The sequence below is a fragment of the Meles meles genome, chromosome 11 (assembly GCF_922984935.1).
Source record: "Meles meles chromosome 11, mMelMel3.1 paternal haplotype, whole genome shotgun sequence".
In the NCBI taxonomy this organism is placed as follows: domain Eukaryota; kingdom Metazoa; phylum Chordata; class Mammalia; order Carnivora; family Mustelidae; genus Meles; species Meles meles.
This window is the reverse complement of record NC_060076.1, coordinates 95368953-95392353: the sequence shown is the minus strand read 5'-3', so window position 1 is coordinate 95392353 and position 23401 is coordinate 95368953. Positions and strand designations below refer to the sequence as shown.

The 23401-nt window shown below is 51.7% G+C and overlaps 1 protein-coding gene and 1 long non-coding RNA gene across 9 annotated transcripts in view; both read right to left on the bottom strand.

Annotated features, from left to right (window-relative positions):
- Window positions 1-1769: 1769 nt before the first annotated feature.
- LOC123953352 lies at window positions 1770-12372 on the bottom strand. 3 transcript variants are annotated; one of them, XR_006820865.1, is made up of 4 exons: window positions 10954-12372; window positions 8982-10279; window positions 8113-8332; window positions 1770-2338 (listed from the first exon to the last, which is right to left on the bottom strand). It is a non-coding gene; the product is annotated as an uncharacterized LOC123953352 (long non-coding RNA). The 3 variants fall into 3 exon arrangements; XR_006820863.1 differs by having other exon boundaries at window positions 8982-12372; XR_006820864.1 differs by lacking the exon at window positions 1770-2338 and adding an exon at window positions 2705-5078 and having other exon boundaries at window positions 8982-12372.
- A 5713-nt stretch (window positions 12373-18085) lies between these two features.
- Window positions 18086-23401, bottom strand: part of PTPDC1 (protein tyrosine phosphatase domain containing 1) — a 51395-nt gene continuing 46079 nt past the window's right edge. For 3 of the 6 annotated variants that reach the window (XM_046024002.1, XM_046024001.1, XM_046024004.1), the window contains 2 exons: window positions 22265-22375; window positions 18088-19979 (listed from right to left, as the gene is read on the bottom strand). In XM_046024002.1, the coding sequence (XP_045879958.1) occupies window positions 19860-19979; window positions 22265-22375 (231 nt within the window). In that variant the 3' untranslated portion in view covers window positions 18088-19859. Of the gene's footprint in view, window positions 19980-22264; window positions 22376-23401 lie in introns of all 6 variants that reach the window. The other 3 variants (XM_046023999.1, XM_046024003.1, XM_046024000.1) reach the window with 3 other exon arrangements.

Here is a 23401-nt window from a genome sequence, read left to right as displayed (position 1 = left end):
ATCTCTTTCTCTGTAAGTTTTTAATGTTAGTTTGGTGTCTCTTTGGCTTCCAAGAAAACGTACAGTTCCGTGCTGTATAAGAAATGTTAAACACTACAAATTGTGGACTTTTTTTTACACTTGTAAAAGGATCTATTTGTGATAAATATAAAATGATGTATTTTCTAAGTATTTTAGGCATTGTAGAGAGAACAGAACCACAAAGACAACAACAAAAAGTTTAACACAGATTCCAACACTGAGTGAGTCATTTGAATTCTGTTTCCATGATAAGGAGTATGTGATGCTGTGAAATTGCTTTGTCATGTGACAGCAACTCCCATGGAGACGCTGGCGGGAGAGCGGACCTGCGTATCTCCGAGCGGTGGATCCCATTTAAAATACAACCGCTTCTCGGACCCTGGAGTGCGCGGCGAGCGAGATGAGCGGGCGGCCTGGAGCGGAGCCCCCACTCAGCGGGGCCTGTGGGGGTGGTCGGTCCCTGAACTTCCGTGTAACACGTCCCCGGTCCTTGGACAGAGCCAAGATACTAATGACCCCTGCCCACCGGTCCATCCCGCCGGGCCGTGAATTCACGGAGCAGGACGCCTATCTCCCTTGCTGTCGGACACCTGGGGCCGAGCACCCAACAGGCACCCAACAGATACCAACACCCAAGTGAGCGAAAGAAGGAGGTGGTGCTTCCTTGACTGATGACGCCCGAGGCTCGGAGGAGTGCCATAAGCCCAGCTCTTCACTCTTTAAGTTTTTAAAACAACCTTAGTCCTTGTAACTAACACGCAAAAAGCATACCATTTGATGGGTTTCGAAGCTTAGGGGGTGAGGGGAAGCCATCACCGCAGCCAGGGTGGTGAACGCATCTGTCCTGCTCTCCCTTGGCCGTGGCCTCCCTTCTGCCCCTCCACTGGCTCCCAGCAGACCCTGCCCTCCCTTCATGCGGCGTGGCAGTTTCCAGGATTCTGTATAAATGGAATTGTGCTCTTTTTATAAATGGAATTGTGCTCTTTTTCGCCTGCCTTCTTTCATGCGGCGATTTTCAGACACATTTACAGTTACCGTTGTCTATGCATTCATCTGGATGTTTGCATTGTTTCCGGTGTTTATTACAAATAAAGCTGCTATGGGTGTTTGTGGGCATGTCTCTGTAGGCATCTATATTTCCTTTCCTCTTGGGTATTGAGACCCAGCAGTGGAATGACTGGATCATATGTTAACTTTTTAAAGAAATGGCCAAACTGTTTTCCAAAGTGTTTGCACCGTTTTACGTTCCCCGCGATGATGTACGAAAACCCTACTTCCTCTGCATCCTTGCCAACACTGATGTGGCCTTTTCCTTCTAATGGTGTGAGCAGGATCTCATTGTGACCAGTGACGCTGAGAATTCCTTCAGGAGCTGTCTGCCATTTGTATACCTTCTTTGGGGAAGAGTCTGTACAAATACTTTGCCTATTTCGATTGTTTTCTTATTTTGAGTTGAGGGTCACCTGGGTGGCTCATTCAGTTAAGCTTCTGCCTTCAGCTCAGGTCATGATCTCAGGGTCCTGGAATCGAGTCCTACATCAGGCTCTTGTTCAGCAGGGAGCCTGCTTCTCCTTCTCCTCTGCCTCTGCTGGTCCCCCTGCTCATGCGCGCTCTCTCTCTCTCTCAAATAAATAAATAAAACCTTAAAAAAATACTAGAGAATTACGATACTACGAATAACAAAATAAAATTTTGATTTACTAAAACAACACGAAACAAAGCACTGAATAAATTAATCAAGAAAAAGAGAGAGAAAATAAAAACATTAAATAAGAAATGAGAAGGGAGAAATAAATTGAATTGAATCCAATGAATATTTTGTTAAACAGAAGACTACTTTTAATTAAATGTAAAATCCAGATGACATGGATAACTTCCTGAGAAACAATAGCTTAACATGATTGATCCCACTGGAGAGAGACAGCTGGAGCAGAATAGTTTCTGAACAACAAAATAAAGTTACTGAGGAACGAGCCCACTCAAAATCATGCAGCCCCGGGGCGCCTGGATGGTTCAGTGGGTTAAGCCTCTGCCTTCGGCACAGGTCATGATCTCGGGGTCCTGGGATCAAGTCCCTCGTTGGGCTCTCTGCTCAGCAGGGAGCCTGCTTCTCTCTCTCTCTCTCTCTGCCAGTCTCTCTGCCTACTTGTGATCTCTCTCTCTGTCAAATAAATAAATAAAATCTTGAAAAAAAAATCACGCAGCCCCATTGTTCCCAAAGAAGAATTCTACCAAATCTTCAACTTGTTCCAGAGCATGGGCCGTGAAGGACTTTGAAGTGTCTTTCGTGAAACAAGTAGGATGTTGAGAGACAGTTCTGAAAAGATGGTATCAAAAGAGGAAAATTTACAAACAAACACTACTTATAAATATCAGTGCAATTCCAGTGAATATCATACCAGGATAGAAACTATAGCAGCACGTTGACGTAATACCGTCCCGTGGCCAAGTGGGATGTGTTCAAGTGCGAACGTTGTGTTTTCACTTCCATCCCGTTCAGAACAGCTAGTGGTTTCCATTTTGGTTTCTTCCTTGATCTGTGGGTTCTTTAGTTTTCAAATACGTGGAGTTGTCCCAGAGATCTCTGTTGTTGAATTCTAACTGAATTGCATTGTGGCTGGAGAAGACTTGAAGAAGACCCCTTCAAACAGGGGGACTGTCTCCATGGTCTGTCTTGGTTGAATTCTAACTGAATTGCATTGTGGCTGGAGAAGCACTTGGCGTGGTTTCAAGCCCTTCAAACAGGGGGACTGTCTCCATGGTCTGTCTTGGCAAACTGTGCACTCCACGGCTGCTGGGCAGCATCTGGTCTGAGTCTGCGAGGCACCTGCTGAATTCCCGCCTACTTCCTCTGCCAGCGACCGGGAGAATCCTATCGAAAATGATGGATTTGTCTATTTCTCCTGGGACTTATCAGTTTATGCTCTATACATTTTGAAATATTAGATGCACAAACATAGGATCACTATGTCCTCTTGATTTGCTGATTCCTTCGTCAGAGTGAAGTGACCTTCAAGGCACCTGGGTGGTGCAGTCGGTTGAGCATCCCACTGTTGATTTCAGCTCCGGTCATGGTCTCAGGGTGGTGAGACTGAGCCCAAGTTGGGGTCTGCACTCAGCAAGGAGTCTACTTGCGATTCTCTCTCTCTGCCTCTGCCCCTCCCTTTCTCTCAAAATAAATAAAAATCTTTTAAAAAATGAAGTGATCTTCTTTACCTCTGATAATACTATTTGGTGTGAGATCTCTTTTTGGACTTGTTCCTTCCCATTTTTTACTTTTAAGCTGTTTGTGTGTGCCTTCCTTTTAAAAGTGTATTTATCACAGGCAGCATATAGTTGGGTCTTGATTTTTTAACCCATTCTGGCAATCAGTATCATAATTGGAGGATTTAGATCATTTTCATTGCATGTGATGTGGCTAGATTTGAGTTTTTTCATCTTGATATTTGTTTCTATTTGTCTAATCTGTTTTTTGTTCCCCTTTTCCTCTTTTTCTACCTTCTCTAGGATCGAGTATTCTTCTGTGATCGTGTTTTATTTCCATTGCTGGTTTATTCTGTATAATTCTGTCTTTGCCAGCGTAGTGGTTGCTTTAGGGGCTGATCGAATTGTCTTTAACTTGTCCCAATCTGCCTCCGAGGGATGCTGCCGCCCTTCACACCCCCGCCCTCCCACCTACCCCTCCTGGCCTTTGTACTCTTCTTGTCCTGCATTTCCCTTTTACATATTGTCAGCCCCACGATCTATTGTTGTTTTTAAACCGATTATCTTTTAGAGGGGTTCAAATGATATAAGAAAAACCTTTGAAAGTTTTGTGTTGGCTTCGGGGCTCTTCGTTTCTCTGGGCAGATCCAGATTTTCCTTCTGCCTGGACTCTCTTTAACACTTTTTGAAGTGTGGGTCTGCTGGGGAGGAATTCTTTCAGATTTTGTGTATCTGAAAAGACTTTTGTTTTGCCTTCCTTTTTGAAAGATATTTTCAGTGGATATAGAATTTTAGATTGACTACTTCTAAAATTTTTCTCCACTGTCTTCTTGCTTGGATTGTTTCCGATGAGAAATCTGATGTCATCCTTACTTTTGTTCTGTATGGAACATCTTTCTTCCCCCTTTGGTCACTTCTAAGATTTTTTTCTTCATCTCTGGTTTTCATCACTTTTAAAAAAATTTTATGTATTGGTCACCTGCTGAGACTTGTGGTCCTCAAAGAGGCTGCACGTCTACGTACTGGTTCTCCATCGCTGAGGCACGTCTGATTGATTCTTGTTCCCCCCATGTCCCAGCACTATGTGCTCAGGACCCCCCATGTCCCTGGCCAGTGATACCTGTGAGAAGCATTCTTCAGCAGGTATCAAGGGTCACTGCACAGGACGCCCTGGCAGGTGGAGGACAGAGGTGATGGTAGTCCGGGGATGCTCGACTGGTCATTCAGCAGAAGCACACGACGCTGGGTCTTCCACGGAACCCTCACAATGACCAGGTTAGACGGTAATTGTGCGAGGAAGCCGGGAAGCTTCCATGACACTAGGTAACGTGCCCACAGACACGCCACCAGGAAGGGGCAGCACCGGAATTAGAAGAAGAGCAAAGTCACTTCCACTCTGCCATGCCAAGCCTCCTGGGGCTTGCGAGGAGGCCTGGCTGCAGCATCCATAGCCCGCTTGGTGAGACGCCCGTCCCTCGGCGGCACTGGGCACATTAGACGCATTTGCCTCCACAACATCAGGCCCACTGCAGGCTCATGGTGAGCGCCACGTGGGTGGAGGGAAGGAGGACCCTTCACTTTCCCTCCACCAGTGGGGGGCCAGGACAAGGACTCACGCCTCAGCAGGGGAGATAACCACTGACTGCGCTGCAGAACCACTGAGAATTTGTGGCAGGTGAAACTGACTCTCAGAGGCAGAGTCCAAACAGCAACGCCAAACGGCACACTCTCCTCTCGGGCCCTCTCACTGATGCGGCTGGCCTGCCCCAAACTGCCACCACGCCCTCGGAGGAGGAGGGACAGTTGAAGGAACACTGCAGAGGTTGGAGTGGCCTGGCAGCCCAGGAGGTCGGCTGAAGTGGGGAGTCAAAGGGACACCCTGCTCAGTGGGGGTGGAACCCCAGGTCCCTGCACCGGCGAGCCCGGAGCCCCTGGCACCAGGAGACTATCTCTTGGGGCCGCACCTGTGCTCCTGGAGTTGGCTGCAGAGCTTCAGGCCGGAGCCAAATTATGAAGATCAGGGTATCATCCTGACTTCCTTCAAAGAAATCACTAGCTTACTTCATGCCCTGCAGTTAACAAGGCTGCCGAAAGCTGGAGGGCAGTGCCCTGGAATCGGGGGACAAGGAGCACCCCGGCCCTCCAGGGTCGTTGAGGGACTCAGATGCGCTACAACTGAAGCCGACTGGTGTTATGTCCAAGTCACACCTGAGTTTTAACTGACACGGGGTCGTCCTCAGGTCTTTACAAAGGCGAAGACTACATCCGTCGAATTACCTTTGAAGGTCCCTTGAGTGGGATCTGGGATGCAGAGGACACAGGGTTTTGCCTGGGTCGTGTGCAGACATGTGCGCGGAAGCGCGTGACGCTCTGAGTGTTGTACGGCACACAGCGAGGGCTCCGTGCCAGCCGGTGCGAGCAAGACGCTCAGCTCTCCAGGCGGAGCGGGAAGCAGCAGGAGGACCGGCCGCTTCGCTGGCTCCCCTCCCCCACCCTCTGTCACTGGGATGACGAGGGGCAGCCAAATCCTCCGAACGTCAGACCGACTGCTTGAGCCCCGCTCTCTGTGGTCCCCTAAATCCTGCCTGGGCTGCGTGGCGGAATGACATGCACGTCCCGTCCCTGGGCTCCAGTGTGAGGAGCGAAGTGTAGTCAATGCGGGTGTGGAATGTTTTTGGGAAGGAACCTGATGCTACACTCCTCAGCAAACACCTGATCTCAGCTGTAAGGCTGCTGAGTAATTTGGCCTTGGCAAGAAGAAAGTTGTGACTGGGCACCGGGATGGTGGCATCCCCAGGCTCTCCGCACATCTGAGCTGGCTGTGCTCAGTGGTGCGGACGGTCTCTGGCACCTCCTCAGACTGGTCCTGCGCGTTTTCAGCCAGCAAGTCCCTCTGCAGCCCCTTTCCTGCCCTTCCCTTCAGAGGACGAGCTAAAACACAGAGGCGCAAGCCTGTGGCAAGTGCCCGTCGCCAACTGTGCTGTCACCACGGGGAGGGGACACCGCCCTGCAGCCCCCTCCTGGTAGCCTGTGCCCCGCCTGTTGCCGGGGATGCTCCCAGGTGACGATGAGGCACAGGGGAGCACCGACAGGGAGGAAGCGGGTCTCCTGGGGTGACCGCGAAGACCAGGGTTGCCGCCTTGAGGAGAGGGCGCCTCAACCAGGCACCGAGGACCCAAGTGTATTAACTGCATCTCTCATTTGCCACGTTCGGTCTGGCATCTGGGGCCCTGCAGACCCTGGAGGGACGGGCCATGCCTGGAGACGGTGGAGGACTCACCTGGGGGCTGCTTCCGCGTGCAGACCAGCCCACACGGAGCCACACTGCAGCCTCCGTCGGCGCTCGCCCCCCCAGTCAGTGCGCCCGCCCTGGTCACCCAGGGTCACCAGCCCCTGGGCCCAGAGCCCGCTGAGGTCATTCACCCACTAATCCCAGACCTACTGCCCTCTGCCTCGCCTGTTCCTTCCCGTGGAAATAAGGTAACTCGCCGGCTGACACCAGTGTGGTCCCCGTGGGAAAGCCACCCCTCAGGGACTGTGGGTAGCGAGCTACCCTCTGATCTGATGGCCTCCTGCCACCTGCCACCTGACTAGTAATGAAACAGGTTTTAAAGCACAACAGACAAGCCCAGTGCCACCATCACAGTCCAGCATCTCAGAATTCACCTGCTCAGCACACTTTCACTCAGGTGGGCTATATGGGGACATGAGGGGGAGGGGACAGTCACCCGGTCCCCCCTCGGGGCTGGGCTCTGAGCGTTGAGGGGGACACACATACCACACAGCCACCGTGCCAGTGCCACCCTCGGGTCTCCGGCCTGACCGGCAAAGCCGCCCTTCCCACCTGCGCTGCTCGGGGGTGGCGTGAGCGAGTACGTGCGTCCGCGTCTCAGCCGAGGAGACGCAGTAACCGAGCCCGGGGTCGGGAGGGAGCGCCCCGCGCCAAGGCCCAGCTGCGCGGGGCTCAGTCAGGAGGCCAGTGGGGAGTAGGTGTGCGGCCGCGGGAAGAGGAATGGCTGAGACACAGCACGAAGAAGCCGAGAGAGACGTCGAGTGGAAGAAACTAGTTAGAAATAACACGTGTGCGTGCCCCGGCCATCTGCGCTAGCCCTGCTCCCGCACGTTCCTCTGGGGGACATCCCACACCCAGCTCAGCGTGGGCACCTCGATTTTCCTGAGTCCGGTGGACAAACATCGGAGAAACCTTGTTTTACAGGGAATCCCCTTGTCCCTACTGTTCAGTGTGTGACTTAGACCCACACCGGCAGGACCAGAGGTGGTGTGAAGCCTCCCAGATGGGGGCTCAGCCGGCGGAGGAAGCCAGCACGAGCCACGCCCGCGGCCAGGGATGCGGGGACATTAAGGACTGAGCACACAGTGCCCAGGGCCTGCCCCACCAGGCCTCTACATCAGGCCACGGACACAGCCACGAGAGACACATCACCACACACATGCCAGGCTTTCCTCCAGGGCTGTCCCCCAGACGCCCAGGGCACCAGCACGTATAGGGGCAAACTATGGCCCGCTCGCAGCTTCCTACTGTATAGCTCACTGGACGCAGGTGAGTTTTATATTTTTAAGAAACAGTAAGACAGGGGCGTCTGGGTGGCTCAGTGGATTAAGCCGCTGCCTTCAGCTCAGGTCATGATCTCAGGGTCCTGGGATCGAGCCCCACATCGGGCTCTCTGCTCCGCAGGGAGCCTGCTTCCTCCTCTCTCTCTGCCTGCCTCTCTGCCTACTTGTGATCTCTATCTGTCAAATAAATAAATAAATAAATCTTAAAAAAAAAAAAAAGAAAGAAACAGTAAGACACAGTAAGACACAAAAACAGGAACACATACTATGTAACAAAGACCATATGTGGCCTGCAAAGTCTAAAGTACTTACTTTTAGCTCTTCAGTGAATCTGTGGACCTCTGTGATGCAGAAGAACACGGCGGGACGGGTCCCCACCTCGTGTGCACGGCCGGCTTGCTCGGGCTCCGGCTGCTGGGGTCCCGTGCGGGCTTTCCCCTGGCCTCCGACAGGCTGCACGGCTCACGAGTGAGGGCCTGTAGACGGGGACGTTCCCAGGGAGATGCACGGCCTCCTCGCACTCCTGAACGAGCTTGCAGGACCACGGGCAGTGGGGAGAAAGCCATGAAGACCCACCGTAAGCCCTTGGCCTCCATTCGACAGGCACAGAGCTGGCGCCCAACATGCAGACATGTGATGGCCACGTGGGCGCCATGGTGCTGCCACTGGGCGGGCTCTCCTCTCCCCTGCCGCCCCGCTGCCCTCAGCCCTTAAAGATTTATTTGTTAAATGGATAAGAAGACGGGGTATATATATACAATGCACCAATACTCAGCCATCAAACGAACTGAAGTCTTGCCATCTGCAGCAACGGGGTGGACCTAGAGGGCACTGTGCTAAGTGAACTAAGTCAGTCATGATCTCGCTTCTGTGTAGAATTTAAGAAACAAAACAGAAGGGGAATGGAGGGAAAAACAAGATGAAATCAGAGGGAGGCCAACCATAAGAGACTCTTAGCTCCAGGAAACAAACTGAGGGTTGTGGAGGGGTGGCGGGTGGGGGGATGGGTAACGGGTGACAGGCATTAAGAATGAAAAAAATTATTTATTTGAGGTGGGGGAGGGGCAGAGGGAAAGAGACCCTCAAGCAAACTCTGTGCCTAGCACAGAGCCCGACGCAGGGCTGGATCCCACGACCCTCAGATCATCACCTGAACCGAAACCAAGAGTCAGGTCACTCACCGACTAAGCTACCAGGTGCCCCTGAAGTGGCCGTTCGGGCCATTTGTACGTGCACAGCCATCCACACCATCTGTCTCCAGACTGTCCCGTCTTCCCAAACTGAAACTCTGTTCCCCGTGAGCAGTGTGCGGAGCTGGACAGCCTCCAGGACCGAGTCACTCAGGGGGCATCCCGGGGGCTAGAGGGGGTGGGTCCAGCAGAGTGAGCCCCTCCGGGCAGGCGGGGTCAGGGGAGGCAGAGCACCAAGGAGAGAGGGCCGGGGTCCATGCTGCCTCTGGGGTGCACGGGGCTGGAGGCCAGCAGCAAGAGCGTGCACTGTGGGGACGGGCCCAGGTGCCCGCCTGAGAAAGGCCAACACCTTGCTGCCTCTCTGTCCTCCCTCCTGCCTCGCGGCGTTCTGGCTTGTGGGGCTTCCCCCTCTGCCCCTTCGGTACACCAGCCCCTTTCTGGCCCAGACTTCTCTGTGTCCCCCTTGGATGCCACCACCAGGTGCCTGCTGGCTGGGAGTCAGATTTCAATCAGAAGGCGCCCTGCTTTCCAAGAACCCGGAGTCCAGTGGGGGCAACAACACGCAGACCCCAGGCCCTGCGCAGCCGTGAGTGCTGTCCTAGGAGAACCGGTCCAGAGGCCACTCGGCCTGGAGCCTGGGAGGCTGTGCAAGGGGTGGGGGTGGGGGTCCCTGGGAGGGGCCCAGGAGGATTGACGTCACTGGAAGAAGGAAGGAGGGGCTCAGAGGTGTGGGGGTCTTGCACCTCTGAGAGACCCTGGGACTTGGAAGGCGAGGCGGAGGATATGAAGAGACTTTCTTTAGAAAGGCTGAGTGTGTGGGGATGGGGACCAGAGGATGGAGCACAGACCACACGGGCCACGAGCCGGAGAGGAGATGGATGGTGGTTGTGGACGAGGAGCGAGGCAGGGGCCACGAAGACAGGGAGCCAAAGCCTCGACTTTTCACCAACAGAAATCCAGGCTGAGCTCCCAGGAGAGCCTGCTGGGGCTTGGCTAGGGCATCATGTCCTATTCACAATCGCCCAAAGTGGCACCAACCTGAGTGTTCCTGGGAGAACGGACCCACAGGCTGTGGCCAGTTCACGCAGCAGGAGCGTCTGAACCACAGACGGGAGTCACCGCCGACCCCCGCGATGGCACAGGCACATCGTTGGGGCCAGAGCCTGCCGCTGTGTGACAGCTGAGAAGGCAAAGTCGGAGGACAGAGCAGTGAGCTGTGTGGGGGCGGCAGGGACCTCCTGACCCGGTGCCACCGTGGTGGTGGCTACAGGACTGCGTGTTTGCAAAACCTGGAACGTGAAAGGAAGGGCATTTGACTACATCATCTCAATATACAAGCATCTCTGGATGGGGGGAGGTGGCCGAGCTGCGGAGCTGAGGAGGGGCTGGACCACCAGGTCCAGCTCTCGGGGACGGCGGGAAGGGGCAGCCTCCAGACCAGGCCCTGGGAGCTGGGCAGGGACACACCCTGGTGCTCCATCTCCTCCGGTCTCCCCGTCAGAGCTCCAAGCCCAGAACATCCTCAGCAAGGCGGGCCATGCTTCCTGCCCCTCCTCTCCCCCTCTCCCCAGAGTGCCAAGAGACACCTCCTTAGCCAGCCTCTGCCAGGGTCAAGGGAGGATCCCAAATGACAAGACAGGCCCCACTTGCCTGGAGCCCCGCTCCACAGCACACACCCCCGTCCATCTGGGTTCCTCGGGGAGGGGACGTGCCCTGGTCTGGCTGGACGGCAGCACCCTGCCTGCTGGGGAGGGGCTGGCCTCCAGGACACACTTCTGTATCTTCAGGGGAGACATGTGCCCGCTCCAGGCTTGCGGAGCCCCTGTGGCAGCTGGGGGTGGGGCGCAGAGGGCCCAGGCCTCTCCAGGACCTCGGGCACAGTCAGGGGCCCAGCCGGGGGGAGACAAGGGCCTGGAATCCACATTGAGGAAAGAAAGTCAAGACAGAGGCCGCTTGTGCTCACCTGTGCTTGTGGATTTAAAACACTGGACAGGGTGGGGGAGACCCCTTTGAAATTTGGCAGCAGAATGACCCCAGCCCCCTCCTACCGTCCAGGGACAAAGAAGGATTTGGTCTCTGAACAACGGGCCAGAAGCACCTCTGCACACTGCCACTTTGTCCAGAATTCCCGACCCTCCATTTCCCAACTTTCCATAGGCCGAGCCTGTGTCCTCCCTCTTCCCAGAGGAATTCGGCTCCGAGGGCCCACCGCTCCCCAGAAAGAGCCGGTCCTGCCTCCCAGGGCCACCTGCATCCTCAGGGGGACGGCCTTGGATCCATGTCACCAGGGCCAGGGCTGGAAGGGGCCACGGGGAGGCCCGCGTGAGGGACAGCAGGGGGAAGAATGAACATGGTCCCATGTTTAATTCGACTTCCTCCTCTCCCGCGCAGACACAGACCTTCTCAGGAGCCATTTCTTGTCTGCCGGCGGTTTCTTTTGCACACGGGGTTTCTTCATGACTCACAGTCCCTGGGCGGCGGCCAGGAGGCTGTCAGAATTCCCGGGGGCGACTTTCGGGCACACCAGCAGCACCCTGGCAGGGGGCGGCGGCCCGGACCCGCTCCGGAGGCGCTTGGGAGGCTCTGCGGTTAAACTGCGGGTTCCGCGTCTTCACACCAGTTCGCGGATGCCAGCTGCCAAAGCTCTTAACTGTTGAGAAAGTAATTACGTGGCTAAAGCTGCTAAGTCTCCTCTGAACCTTCCCCCAGAGAAAGCAGGAAGACAAACATCTGGCCGGAGCGTGTGCTCCGAGTGGGCGGCGGCTGAAGTCCACGCCCGAGTCAGAGGTCCGCAGCAGGGAGTGTGGGACGTCTGCGCAAGAGCAGATTGCCCCAAATCAGTCCTTTAGAAATCTTCAGGAAACAAACATTTAATCCGAGAAACGCATTTCACTTCATGTAAAGCTGGTTTCGGGTTGCAGAAACAGCTCCCCCTGCAAAAACACAACTCCGAGGCTCTCAGGTCCAGCTCCACGAGCGCCAGAGACCAGCTGCGAGCGAGCCGCTGCTTTTCACGTGCAAAACACAGCACGGTTACACTGTGAGCAAACTCGTGTTATAGAAATTCAAGTACAGTCGGAGCTCCCGTGCCCCTGGAACGTGATGGCCCGCGTGTCCCCTCCCAGAGAAAACCCACATGACCACTCCAGTGTTCCTCCTTCCAAGGCATTGTTTCCTCTTTTACAAACGTAGTCTATTTTCTGGAACAGAAAAACTGGCACACGGTGTTTAAAGTGTGCAACTTGATACCTTCTGACATGAAACCATGAACTTCACCCACGAATCCAACGGCACAGTCACCACCATGACGGGGTACATCCCCGCACACCCCCGGGGCCACCCCTGGCCCGGGGCAGCCAGATCTGTGCCTGGTCAGGACACATTGCTCTGCATTCCCTAGTTTCGTGTACAGGAGGTCACATGGCACGTACTCCTTCCGTCCGGCTTCTTTCGCTCAGCGCCGTGAGGCTGAGTCATTCCTGCTGTCGCATGAATCACAGTCCACTCGTATTGCCACATGGCGTTCCACGTGTGGATCCGCCACAATGTGGCTTTCCACGTTCCTGTGCACGGACGTTTGTGCTGTCCCAGTTTCTGGGTATTCCACACGCAGCTGCTCCAGACCGCTGCACAAGTCTTTGCTGGGACGCACACACGTGGGAACGGAAGGGCTGGGTCACCCCCCTCTGAAGCCGCAGCCGAACTGCTTCCAAAGTGCGCCCCACTCTATGTCCCCAGTCGCAGCGTGAGCTCCCACTTCTCCGTATCCCTACCAACACCTGGGCTACCCGGCTTCTGCACGGTCAGCATTTTACAAGGTGTGTAGCGATATCTCTTTGTGGTTTTCATTTGCATTTCTTTCAATTCCAGTACAATTAACACAGGTACTCTACTAGTTTCAGGCGTACAATAAAGTGATTCAACACTTCCTTACGTCAACTAGTGCTCATCACAAGTGCTTCTGTACTCCCCATCACCCGTTTCTCCTACCCTCTCACCCCCCCGGGGACCAGCAGTGTGTTCTCTGTAGTGAAGAGTCTATTTCTTGGTTTGTCTTTTTTTCCTTTGTCCATTTGTTTTGTTTCTTAAATTCCATAGGAGTGAAGTCATACGGTATTTGTCTTTCTCTGACTTATTTCACTTATGATAATACTCTCTAGATCCATCCATGTCGTTGCAAATGGTAAGATTTTGTTCTTGTTGATGGCTAAGTAATAATCCATTGTATGTATACACGACATCTTCTTTATCCAGTCATCTGTCGATGGACAGTTGGGTTCTTTCCAGAATTTGGCTATTGTAAATGATGATTCTATGAACATAGGGATGCATGTACCCCTCTGAATTAGTGTTGTGTTCTGTGGGTAAATACTTAGTAGGCAACTTCTGGGTTGTAGAGTAGCTCTATTTCCAATTTTTTGAGCAACCTCCATACTGTTTTCCAGAGTGGCTGCCCCAGTTTGTTTGCATTCCCACCAACAGTGTAAGAGTGTTCCCCTTTCTTCGCATCCTCGCCAACACTTGCTGTTTCTTGTGTTGATTTTAGCCACTCTGACAGGTGTGGGATGGTATCGCTGTGGTTTTGATTTGCATTTCCCTGATGCCGAGAGATGTTGAGCATCTTTTCATGTGTCTGTCTTCTGTCCATTTTAAAATCGGATTGTTTTGGTGTTGAGTTATATAAGTTCTTCATATACTTTAGGTACTAACCCTCTATCAGATACATCATTTACAAATATCTTCTCCCATTCTGTAGTTGTCTTTTAGTTTTTGTTTCCTTCGCTGTGCAGATTCATTTGGCTTTCTATGACTAACATATTTTTTAAAGATTTTATTTATTTGATAGAGAGAGTGAGAGAGCACAAGCAGGCAAAGCAGCGGAGGGAGAGGAAGAGGCAGGCTCCTCACTAAGCAGGGAGCCCGATGTGGGGCTCAATCCCAGGACCCTGGGATCATGACCTGAGCTGAAGGCAGACGCCCAACAGAATGAGCCACCCAGGCACCCTCTATGACTAATATTGCTTAGCATCTTTTCATGAACATATTTGCCAATCCTGTATTTTTGGTGGTGTATTCAGATCTTTGGCAGTTTTATAAGTTTGGGCTGCTTTTCTTTTATCTTGTTGAGTTTTGAGAGGTTTCAGATAGTCTGTTATCAGACACATGCTTTGATAAAGAGTCTCCCCTAGCCTATGGCTTGCCTTCATTTTCTTCACGGTGTCTTTTGAAGAGCGAAAGTTTTAAATCTTGATGTAGTTCAGATTATCGGCTTGTTCTTTAACGGACTGTACTTTTGGTGTTATATCCAATAAACTTCCGATTAACCTAAGGTCACATATATTTTCTCTTAGAAATTTTATAGTTTTAGACTTTACATTTAGAAGTTGATTTTTGTAGGGGAACCTGGGTGGCTCAGTGGGTTAAAGCCTCTGCCTTCGCCTCAGGTCATGGTCCCAGGGTCCTGGGATCGAGCCCCGCATCAGGCTCTCTGCTCAGCAGGGAGTCTGCTTCCCTTCCTCTCTCTGCCTGCCTCACTGCCTACTTGTGATCTCTGTCAAATAAATACATAAAATCTTTTTTAAAAAAGTTGATTTTTGTAGATAATGCAAGATATGGGTCCAAGGATTTTCCATTGTTGTTATGTTGCTTATAACTGTCCAATTGTTCCAGCACCATTTGTTGAAAGACTGTCCTTTCTCCTCATTGCTTTTTCAAACTTTGTCCAAACTCAGGAGTCCATGTGTGTGTGGGGTCTCTCTCTGGACTATCCTGTTCCATTGATGTGCCTGCCTATTGTTGTATGAGAATCACACAGTTTTACTTAGTGCAGCTTTATAATAATTCTCGAAGTCAAGTAGTGTTAGCCTGCCAACTTTGTTCTTTTTCGAAGTTCTTTTGGCTGTTCTAGGTCACTTGCCTTTCCATATGGAATTTCAGAATCAGTTTGTCAATTCCTTCAAGAAAAACTCACTTGGACTGTGATTAGGATTGTATGGACTTAGAGATCAATCTGAAAGGAACTGGCATATTAACAATCTTGACTCCTCCGACTCATGGACAGGTGTATCTCTCCATCTTTTTAAGTCTCGCTTGGAAATATTTGGTAGTTTTCATGTGTAGGTGTGGTGAGTGGAATCACGCCACCCTCCTTCCCCCGGCTCCATTACGTCTGTGTCCTAGTCCCCAGAGTGTGAGACCGGGAGGGGTAAACGTTATCCAACAGGGACAAATGTGAGCAAGTCACCGGAGAACACACACTGCGTTCTGCAATCTCTATGAAGTTGAGAGACATGCAAATCCAAGCACTGTGCTGTTCGAGGTGACGCGACAGAGAAACACACACAAGGGACGGCGGAAGCACTGAGGACTGCACTGGTCCGCTCGGGCTGCTCTAACAAACACCACAGCCCAGGCTGACCCGATAGAAGTTTATGTTCTCATGGACCTGGAGGCAGGAAGTCTGAGGTCCAGGTATGGGCAGGACAGGTTTCCCCGAGACCTCTCTCCTGGCAGGTAGACGGCCATCTTCCCGTGTCCTCATGTGGTCATGGTCCTGTGCGTGTCCATGTTCTCATCTCCTCTTCTTCAGAGGGACACTGGTCATGCTGGATTAGGGCCACCCTAGTGACCTCATCTTCCATCTGCAATGACCCCATCTCCAAATACAGTCACGTTGTAGGGCACCAGAGATCAGACCTTCAACATGAATTTCAGGACCTAATCCAGCCTGTAATACCCGTCTGTCTCCTTGGGCTGTATGTCAAGTAGCTGAATTTGACTACAGTTAACACATTCTGTTCCAAGGAATTAGAGATGAGTGTTGAAGGATGTTCAGAATTAAGTGAGTGACAATGTTGAGAATTAGGATTGCAGCATTAGTTCCAAGCATGTGCTAAACTTGGGTCCTGACAGAGAACGAATGACTGAAAAAAGGACCCCATGTTCCCAGCATCAGCGGAGTGCCACGCACAGAGGAGGCACGGCCTTGCCTGCTGAAAGGAATTTCGCGTTGGTCTCTTCCACTTGTTTTGAAGCCCACTATGAGCATATAGAATATTGTTAGACAATAACTGGTCGCCTAATTAAAACTTCGTTAGAGTAATTCAGGAACTGTCACCTACTTGTCTCAGGAGCATTAAATTTAATATTAGGTTGAACCACAGAAAATGGCCACATTTGATCATTTTTGACCTGCAGGTTATTCCACATGGTTCAGTCTAATTCAACGTCTGAGTAATTTTAATTTAATTTCATTTTTAAGAGAAGAAAGAAAACGAGAAAGCAACTCACTCAATCAAAGCCAAGGAGTATTTTCGGGCTGTAATCAGAATGTAAGTAGGAAACTATTCCAAAAATATAATTTCTCCCCCAAACAGGCACTCTTAAGGGTCAAATGTCTTTTCAGTTTAATCATCAAAACCAGGAGGCAAGCACATACCAGCCTTTCGTTGTGATAGGACCTGCCGTGGATGCAGGAAACTTTTATTTCCAGTGCACGACAAGGCCTTATGATCGTAAAGTCTGGTTTGGACGTGGTCTTCCATGACGGGATGTTTTCAGCGATGGCTGACAGCGAAGGTTTCCCCAAGCCACGCTGCTCAAGGCCTCCATCGTGATCGCTCACAAGTCAGTTTTACGGCCAGTATTGCGCAGTCAGAGGCCAGCTCATGCCTAAAAGCATAACTAAAACAGAACATACAACTGCGTCCCAGGATTTGTTGAATTTTTCTCCTGCCACATTATCTGTAAACAATTTTCAACCACCTAGCATTGAGAAGGCTCCTTTATTTTCTTTCAAATTTATCTACTTAAGAGAGAGGGAGAGTGAGCAAGAGAGAGAGAAATAGAGCGGGGGCAGAGGGAGAGGGAGCAGAAGACTCCCTGTTGAGCAGGAGCCTGACATGGGGCTCGATCCTGGGACTCCAGGGTCATGACTTGAGCTGAATGCAGACACTTAGCAACTGAGCCACTCATGCGCCCCGAGTAGGTTCCTTTAGAGAAGGCGATACTCTTGAGCCATATTCATAAAAAGCACCAAAGGGAATGTCATTCTTGATTTACTTGCACTGAAAATATATCAACCCTTGTTCATGTGAAGAACAAAGATGTCCCGAGTAAACTGTGGGATTTAATCAGTCCCGAAAATCACCTGTGGGCCTTCAGATATCGGGAACTCGGGGTGTGCACTGTCTGCAGCATATTGTCTCCGGAGATGTCTTGAGACGTCTAGAGAACTGGCTGAAACCGCAGGCAAGCTCAGGAGAGGGAGTCCTCCATTTACGAGAAAACAGAAACTTCTCTGAAGTATGAAACGTTGGTTTGCATGGAGCCTGGCATGACGGAAGCACATGCGCTTCCCAAGATAAGACCGGGGAGCTGGCCCGAGACACGACCAAGCACATCACGGGGTGTTTCTGAGCTCTGCGAACAGATAAAGCAACCTCAAAGTCAGAAGCACTTTGGCGCAGAGGGCATCAGCGAGCTCTCGGATGGAAGGAAAACCGTAAGTGGCTGGAAGTCCTGCACTTCCTAAGTGAGATAGGCTGAGATCAAACGACAGTAACACAGCAGCTCAGCCGGCTCCAGAGGACAGAGAAGATGGGTACTTTCACTAAGTGACAACACGATGCTCTAGGGAGCCACCATGGAGCCCAGGGGTGACAGGGCCCATTGACCCAGCCGGACCCTCTGTCAGGAGCACCAAAGACAGGCAGGTGGCTTGGGGAGGGAGGCAGGCAGGGCTGGAGTCGTCAGTCTGGGACTCCTTCAACAGGCAGGTATGAACAATATTTCTCCCGGGTATGGAAGGAACCCAGACAGTGCATGGGCATGGCCACGGCCATCTGTTCTGAGTGTGCGCTCCTGACCCTCCACACTTCTGTTGAGCTAAATCCCGAAGTTCTTCTGGTCAGTGGAACTATCCTTTGGGCTGCAGAGAACTCCTCATCCACTCAAATGCAGAAAGGCAGGAAACCTGCTGGCCTTAAAGACTCCGCTCACCCTAACTCTCTCCTCCTGTCCCCGCCTGCTCATCTGGACCAACAGAGTTGGGACCCACCAGAGCCCGGCTGACGTCCAGCCCATGACCCAGTCCGCCCATCAGGATCGTCCCATCACCAACCACGCCTGAGTCATCAGGAGCTCCGAGCGAAAGATACACGAGGGTCACGGGTTGTGCTTTTCACTTTTATTCAAATACATACAAAGCCTGCAGACAGCCTGACTTCCTTCTCCCACCAGCTCTCTTCCTCAGTCTGGTGCAATGCCACGGTCACGTCGGGGCTGCGCGGGACCGTCTCAGACACACAGGCCAACAGCCACTTGTCCAATGAGCCGTTCTGGCACCTGCCCATGTGAGACTGACAGAAATGACAGTAAACATCTTTTTGGGTAAAAAAACCTATTTTTTGTAATGTACCTTTGGATAAAACATAATCTTTTCTTCCTTTCCCTTTCAGGCACTTAAAAATGAGACATTTCAGGAGCGGGTAACCCGGTTCATTAAGATTCACTGGATCTGGTTTCCGAAGGAAACTGAAACAGTGTGGGAGGCTGCAGCGCCTGCCACCAGAGCTCGTGAGACCGACGAGGATGACGATCTTCCCGGTGCGCCTGATTAGGAGGTGCAGGAGGGGGGGAGACTCATCCGTGGTTAGCCTCGCTTCCCCCGAAATTCCGTCTCTAAAATAGGTCATTGCCTTAGTATGAAATCGGTTAGATGAGTAAGTATCACATTTCCTGGGAAAAGTGAGGACCCTCCTTGGGACCTGACCTCTGGTACTGCCCACATTCATCACAGCTCCACTGCTGAAAGACAGTTCGGTCCACAGCGAACTAGTCAGGCAGTAACGAGTTCACTTGTTTCTTATCTCGGGCCCACAGGGTGATTGCGGTCTACGTGCACCACATTCACTTTAAGACTCTTAGTTCTCTGAGTGACAAGTGGCCGAAGACAGGGCTCTGAGACGACGGGGTCCACCGAAGGGCAGACGTGGGAGGTGTGGGCTAGTGGTCACGCTGCTGCACTGAGCCTGTCCCCGCCCAATGGTCCTCCCTGTGGAGTCGAAGCAGCTGCCCACACTGCCCACCGTGGCCCCTGGTCCTCTGTGAAGATGCTGTTTGGTGGGCATCAGGCTGGACGTGCTCAGAGGTGCTCCTGCTTCCTGTGACAGCGGGGGTCGGCATGGGGGGGTCTGGAAGCCTAACCAAGAGCAAGTCTACTTCCTGTGGTAAAAAAATCCCACCACCTCAGTCAACCTTCAACACAAAACTAAATCACTAAATCACTCTGAGAAATCCTTTGATGCGTTTATAAAAAGAAAAAAACAAAAAATTTGCAAATAAAAAAAATCCTTAAAAAATGTCATATCAATAGCCTTCTTATTAACAAATACAAAACAGCTTAAGACACTTTGTGACTTCCTTAGGTCCTGGATCAGGGGGATGGATCCACAGTGAAATTTTACTACTAGAATTACCTATTTGGTAAAAGCTCCAGCAAGGATTCCACTAACAAAATAACTGTTTTGGAAAAAAGAGTTACAACTTTTTCCAAAATGTCAAAAAGAATAAAGATGTAAACACCACATACTTACATATTAATAATACAATATTAATTCAGTTAAATAAATACAAAAAAGTGGCACCAACATTATGGCAATTTTTTAGCACAAAAATGTAGCTTGAGGATATTTTAAAATAAATAGTTGCTTCCAACAGAAATGAGCGTTCTTAGCACAAGCCAAACCAAGAGCGTCTGAGATAAAGTGCTATGAGATGAAGTGGCTCCAGGCTCCAACCTGCTCATCTGTGCGCAGAAAAGCCATCTGGGTCCCCGGGTCTGAGGTGTCCGCCACCAGGGAAGCGTCACTAAACGTCAAGTTGAGGGCCGTCTTTCATCATTTTCCTGTTTTCTTCCAGTGTGTGCTTAAATATTTTCTTCAGGGTGCTGTAAACTACTGGTCCATTTTCAGAGTCAAAATTAACCTGCTGACAAAGAATGAATAGACTCAGGACACAGTAGCAGAATTTTAATCAGCTGATTTGGGGAGAAGAGAAAGGAAGGTGGAGGGGTGCCTGGTTGGCCCAGTTGGTTAAGCGACTCCCTTTGGTTCAGGTCATGATCCCAGAGTCCCGGAATCAAGGCCCACATCGGGCTCCCTGCTAGGCAGGGAGTCTGCTTCTCCCACTGACCTCTCTCTTCTCATTCTCTCTCTCTCTTATTCTCTCTTTCTCAAATAAATAAATAAAATCTTTAAAAAAAAAAAAAAGGAGGGTGGAGAAAAACTCTGACTTCCAAACACAAATATGTACAACGAAGGGCACACAACACAGTTCACTCATCAGTTTTAACTGAAAGACTGTATTAGAACTGCCAGTCACGTCAATACCAAACTTGTGAACGAAAACTCAAAAACTGAAACCCCCAGCCCGGACACGTGATCTCATAGGTTGTCACAAAGCCAGGCAGCCGTGAGGGCAGAGTGTCGAGTCTGGAGCTGACGGCCGCGGGCGCAAGGGAAGGCGTCTATAAAACAACACTCGCCAGCTATAAGGGCTGCCCTGTGGCAACCCGCCCGGAGCCCGCTTTCCGCCAGCCCGGTTCACACCCAACCTCTGTGACGTGCACACCACAATGTCCACCGCCTTGGCGTTTCTGCGAGCAGTGAACGTGAGAGGCTCACGTGTTTGTTGGCCAAAGAGAACTTCCATGGAAGTTCGTCGCTTTGCTCTACAGTGGGGACACATTGAGTCCTGTATTTGGGCTGTTTGCCCAAGTTCAGCAGGCTGCAGGGTCGGGTGATGGGAGGACAGAGAAGCCGAGCGATTCCCACACGTCTACCCGCTCCCACTCCCACAGAAACAATGGCTCCCTGGGCCGTGCTGCGGAGGGTCCGGGTCTGGCCATCACATTTGTGGACACAAGACGGCCGGGTCAGAGACACACAACTCCACGACACCAGGCAGCACGTGTGCCACAATCACACGGTCGCCCTCGCCCTCCAAGCCCCCCGGCCCCCGAAGAGCTGTGGGCCGCACAAACAGGGGCTCTGCATCCTAGCCGGTCTCTCCGAGCGCAGCTGACCCCAGTGTCTGCTGAGGGGCCGCAGGCCTGGGAAGCTCTGGCCGAAGGGAAACAGGACCGTCGTCACACTGGAAGCAGCCTCCTTGAAGAGCTGGCCCAGAATGAGAGCGGCCGGGGCCTCTGCCCTTGAGACTGTGCACAGGGCGAATGGCCATAAATGTTTCCCAACCTTTTCAAAGCTGGATTTGGAACAACTGCTATGTTTAACTTTTCATCAGGATCCCCCTAAAAGGCCAACAGAAATTAAAAAGAATTCCGACCACATTCAGAGAAACCAATACTAAGGATTTTTTCAATTAAATTCGGAAATTTCATTACATTGTTTATCCTATCTGAAAAACCTCTCATGTTTGTGTGTGTGAATCGTTCACTTTGCTAAGCACCCAACTGCAACCTCCCCAAGGGCTGGTGGCCTCGCGGTCTGTGACGACATCCATGTAAGGTGCAAAGGACAACTGAGCCGCTGGCTGTGGAAACTGCTGAGAACAGACCTGGAGCCGCAAAGCTCCCAAGAGTGACCCAGACACTTGCCGGACGCCTGCAAGGGCGCGCTCTGGAGCGCTGGGGGGAGCTGCGGCCAACCGTTCAAACAGTAAGGGGCAGCATCACTCCTGTGTACCGCAGACGGGGAGAAGCGGGGCTCTGGGCCTCAGGACAGGGTCACATCCCCTATTAGAAAAACCAGACCGAAAGGCTGATGGGGGTCTTTTCTCCCGGCACAGCCCTGGTTCTTGCTTCAGCCAGGACGGACTGCTGCAAGCCAAAAGGTGTGCACAGAAAAGAAACTCTTTTATTACCTTCTACTTTGGTTTGCCAACTAGGGCAGGGTCCCGGGTCACTGATGCTGGGTTCTCAGGGGTCAGTTACGTGTTTAGGCCCAAAGTAGAATGGGCTCACCCAGAAAAGAATCTCTCCTACTTGGCACATGATTGAAAATAATTTTCTCCACATCCACTTGTTTCTGTATGAAAGCTCTTTGTTTCAATGTTCCCCTTCAAAAACCCCACAGTTCAGCTTTTTCTAATATCACTGTTGAGAAACTATTATTTTTTGGCCAATGTCTACAACTACGCTTGAGAAGTGTCCAACACATGGCCATATGGAAAAACACACTGAATTTTATTTTAGAGCAGGTGAGGGGCCTCTGGGTTCTGATTTGCGCTTACGCTGATGGCAGCATGTGACCCACCTTGGTGAAGGCTTTAATGGCGCGGGCGAGGATGGCTTCCTCCACGTCGGCAGGGATTGCCTGCAGGCTCACGACACAGTGCAACACGCAGAGAATGGTCTGGTGCTGGCCCTGTGTTTGCAGAAATTAAAATCAAACAAGTGGTTTGAAAAATGCCTCAAGACATAAGCTCAAAGCAACTGCGTAGCCAGGAGCTGATGTGGGACCAAGTACGCGTAACCACAAACACCAAACTCTCTCCCAAGGGCTCTGCCAATGCTTCCTGTTACGTGTTCATACAATCTGAAAAGCTTTCGGGAAGATACAATCAAAGCTGCTTAGCTAGTACATAAGGTATAACTGGATATGAACACAAGTGCAGTCTCAAATCAAACGTCTTCCTTGCAGTGAACTGATGAGAGGCCCCACTCGTTTCTGGGCACACTGTTTCGGGTCCGCTGACGGATGCTGACGTGCCATGGCGGTACGCGGACCAGTGGCGGGTGGCCAGCGTCAGTACGGGCAAGCCCTGCCTGCGGCAGGAGCTGCAGAGGGAGGACAGAACTTCAGGGGAAGGTGCCCGAGGAACGTGTCCGACTCGACTCCCAGTGCTGACTTAGAGAAGCAGAAGAAACCCTGCACCTCTGGAGCCACCACATGTTGGCGCACTCGCCCGAGCGCCACTGACTGCGTTTCTGGGAATCTACCCTGAGGGCCTGACCGGAAATGCAGAAAATCTGCAAGCACAAGCGGTCGCTACAGGGATGGCTACCAAAAACCTGAAATGATGTAAACACCCGACGTGCGGGGGTCGGGGTGAAGGATGAGGAAGGTGCGGTGGGCGCCTTGTGACAGACAGGTGTGAGCTGTGTGCAGAGCCACCGGAGTTCAAGTCCTGCTCTCACACACGCTGCCTGCCTTTCCTGAGACAGGGCCTCATCCTGGGCCGTGGAGACGAATGGAGGGGAAAATGGAAATTACGACCTGACAAGGGCCTGGCCGCTGCCCCAGGGGTGACCTCTCTCATTCCCTCACACAGGGGCGAGAAGGCAGACTATGAAACGGACTCTGGATCCAGGGCATCCTCATCTGTGAAGGCACGCGTGCATGTGTACCAGCATCCGTGTCTGTGTCTAAAAAATGAAGTATACGAAATGT